Source organism: Brassica oleracea, chromosome C7, assembly GCF_000695525.1.
Source record: "Brassica oleracea var. oleracea cultivar TO1000 chromosome C7, BOL, whole genome shotgun sequence".
Lineage (NCBI taxonomy): Eukaryota > Viridiplantae > Streptophyta > Magnoliopsida > Brassicales > Brassicaceae > Brassica > Brassica oleracea.
Window position 1 is genome coordinate 13966146 of NC_027754.1, and position 3551 is coordinate 13969696.

At 41.4% G+C, this 3551-nt stretch overlaps 1 protein-coding gene across 1 annotated transcript in view; it reads left to right on the forward strand.

Annotated features, from left to right (window-relative positions):
• The window catches only part of LOC106302638, a 4091-nt gene extending 1174 nt beyond the window's left edge, over positions 1-2917 (forward strand). Inside the window, exons 2-6 of the mRNA XM_013739103.1 lie at positions 332-683; positions 1224-1331; positions 1503-1960; positions 2270-2400; positions 2560-2917. Coding sequence (XP_013594557.1) covers positions 332-683; positions 1224-1331; positions 1503-1960; positions 2270-2400; positions 2560-2917 — 1407 coding nt within the window. The remainder of the gene's footprint in view (positions 1-331; positions 684-1223; positions 1332-1502; positions 1961-2269; positions 2401-2559) is intronic.
• The last annotated feature ends 634 nt before the right edge of the window (positions 2918-3551 follow it).

A 3551-nucleotide genomic window follows, 5' to 3' on the forward strand; every position in this document is an offset into this window, starting at 1 on the left:
TGTTTAAACATTGGAAACATTTCAATGACCTTCGATATGGAAAAACTGATAAAACAACTTTTAATCGATAAACAAGCCTCTTACGTGGACGATATCTCTGAGTTGGCTGGAGAATCCTTCATAGACCTATGCTCAGATGATCCCCTGAAAAAAATGCTCACATCTACCAAAGAGGAAACATTTAGCATCGACATCAGAGCTGATGAATACACGCGATTAATGGATGCAAATATAGAAATAGCAAACGTCGATGACTTAGAGGATGACGCTTCGGAAATCAACGTCGATCGATATTTAACGAAAGCTGTCGATCGACAACCATTCTCCTTAGGAATGGGATCCTGAAAAAACACCAAAGATTGAGTTAAAGCAACTACCCGCTGGACTCAAATATGCTTTTCTCTATAAAAATTCATACCCCGTAATCGTAAACTCCAACCTGACAAATGGAGAACTTGCGTTGTTATTAAATAAACTGCGCAAATATGGGAAAGCCCTCGGATACTCTCTCGAGGATATTCCTGGCATCTCACCAGATCTGTGCATGCATCAGATCCACCTAGAGGACGATTCCAAATCGTCAGTGGAACATCAAAGAAGGCTAAACCTGAACTTGAAAGAAGTTGTTAAGAAGGAAATTATCAAACTTCTTGATGATGGAATCATCTACCCAATTTCGGATAGCAATTGGGTGAGCCCCGTGCATGTTGTACCTAAGAAAGGCGGAATTACAGTGGTTAAGAGTGATAATGACGAACTCATTCCCACGCGAACTGTCACTGGACATCGAATGTGTATCGATTATAGGAAGCTAAACGCTGCCACCAGAAAAGATCACTTTCCCTTACCCTTCATTGATCAAATGTTGGAAAGATTGGCAAATCACCAATACTACTGTTTTCTTGACGGATACTCTAGATTTTTCCAAATCCTTATACATCCTGACGATCAAGAAAAGACAAACTTTACATGCCCTTACGGAACATTCGCATACCGCAGAATGCCATTCGGTCTTTGTAATGCCCCCGCCACTTTCCAACGATGCATGATATTAATCTTTACTGGTATGATAGAAGATTTCATGGAAGTCTTCATGGACGATTTCTCAGTATATGGATCCAGTTTCAAAAACTGTCTCGATAGCCTGTGTAAAGTTTTGGCAAGATGTGAAGAAAAGAACCTCCTTCTAAATTGGAAAAAATGCCACTTCATGGTTAACGATGGAATCGTCCTAGGACATAAAGTGTCCGCTGCTGGTATAGAAGTAGATCGAGCAAAAATTGAAGTATTGATCGGTCTGCCGGCACCCACAAACGTAAAAGACGTGATAAGTTTTCTCAGACATGCCAAATTTTACAGGAGGTTCATACAAGACTTTAGCAAAATCGCTAGACCTCTCACCTCCCTCCTCTGTAAAGAAGTTAAATTCGACTTCACACCAGAATGCGTAAAGTCTTTTGAGGAAATAAAGAAAGCCTTGATAACCGCCCCCATCGTACAAGCTCCTAACTGGAATCTTCCTTTCGAAATCATGTGCTATGCGAGCGATTTCGCTGTAGGAGCAGTTCTGGGCCAAAGGAAAGACAAAAAGCTACATACAGTTTATTATGCCAGTCGAACTCTCGACGAAGCACAAAGAAATTACACAACAACAGAAAAAGAACTGCTCGCCGTGGTTTATGCATTCGAAAAATTCCGCCAATACCTGGTCGGTTCGCGAGTCATCGTCCATACTGACCACACTGCAATTAAATATCTGATGCAAAAGAAAGATGCGAAACCACGCCTCATGCGATGGATCCTTATACTTCAAGAATTCGACATTGAGATTAAAGATAAAAGAGGAGTTGAAAACGGAGTTGCAGGTCATATTTCCCGGATAAGAATAGAAAACGACGTCCCTATCGATGACTTCTTACCAACTGAAAACGTTTATCAAACGGATTCATTCATCGGGAATGTATGTCTCGCTTCCGAGGACCTGTCGATCGACGACAACGATGCTATGTCGATCGATTACGACAGTACCAGGTCGATCGATGACGACGACAGTACCAGGTCGATCGATGATGACGACAGTATGTCGATCGATGATGACGACAGTATGTCGATCGACACTTCAGATGATCTAAGCAAAGACACAAATTCCAAAACCCTCACTTTAGATATAAGAGTTAATGTCGCGTACAAATAGCTACACCCTCACCATGATTCCCCCGTAGATGAAAGTCTGCATCGGGAAGTGCACACATTCGAAAAAGGTTTAAAGAATAGACCTTGGTACGCTGATATAGTAAACTATCTAGCTGCTGACGTAGAACCCGAAGAGCTAAGAGGTTATACAAGGAAGAAGTTTTTAAGAGAAGTTAGGAGATATCACTGGGACGAGCCATATCTCTAAAACAATTGCTCTGACGGGATATATAGACGTTGCGTCGCCGAAACTGAAATCCCTGATATCTTATTCCAATGCCATGGATCCGACTACGCTGGACATTTTGCAACCTTTAAAACGGTGTCAAAAATCCTTCAGGCTGGATTCTGGTGGCCGACCATGATTCGCGATGCTCATGCATTCATAGCACAATGCGACAGATGCCAACGAAGGGGAAAAATCCGTAAAAGACATGAAATGGAACATAAGTCTATTCTAGAGGTTGAAGTCTTTGATTGTTGGGGAATAGATTTCATGGGTCCTTTCCCTTCTTCGTACGGGAACAAATACATACTAGTCGCTGTTGATTATGTATCAAAATGGGTCGAAGCAGTAGCTTCCCCGACAAATGACGCATCTGTAGTTATCAAGCTTTTCAAGAGCATTATTTTTCCAAGATTTGGAGTTCCTAGAATAGTCATAAGCAACGGTGGCTCCCATTTTATTAACAAGGTTTTTGACGGATTACTCCGGAAGAATTGAGTTCACCACAGAGTTGCTACGCCCTACCATCCGCAGACGAGTGGACAAGTAGAAGTCTCAAATCGACAGATCAAAGAAATCTTAGAAAAGACAGAGGGAACTTCTAGGAAAGATTGGTCTAGAAAATTGGACAATGCACTTTGGGCCTACCGAACTGCATACAAAACCCCACTAGGAACAACCCCATATTACCTACTCTATGGAAAATCCTGTCACTTACCGGTTGAGCTAGAATATAAGGCAGCTTGGGCTATAAAATTATTAAATTTCGACATCAAACCAGCTGTCGAAAGGTGACTAATGCAGCTTAACGAGCTGGATGAAATAAGACACTTAGCCTATGAGAGTTCAAAGATCTATAAAGAGAAAATGAAAGCATGTCATGATAAAAAGATCATCTCCAGGCACTTCGAACCAAATGATCAAGTGCTGTTATATAACTCTCGGCTTACGCTGTTTCCCGGAAAACTATGATCTTGTTGGTCAGGTCCTTTCACTATTGTGGATGTCAAACATTATGGAGCTATCACACTTATAAACAATAAAGGAGAAGAATTTACAGTGAATGGTCAACGAGTGAAACACTATTGGGCTAAACCACCAATTAGCAGGCCTTTAAACTTAGGCCTTCTTC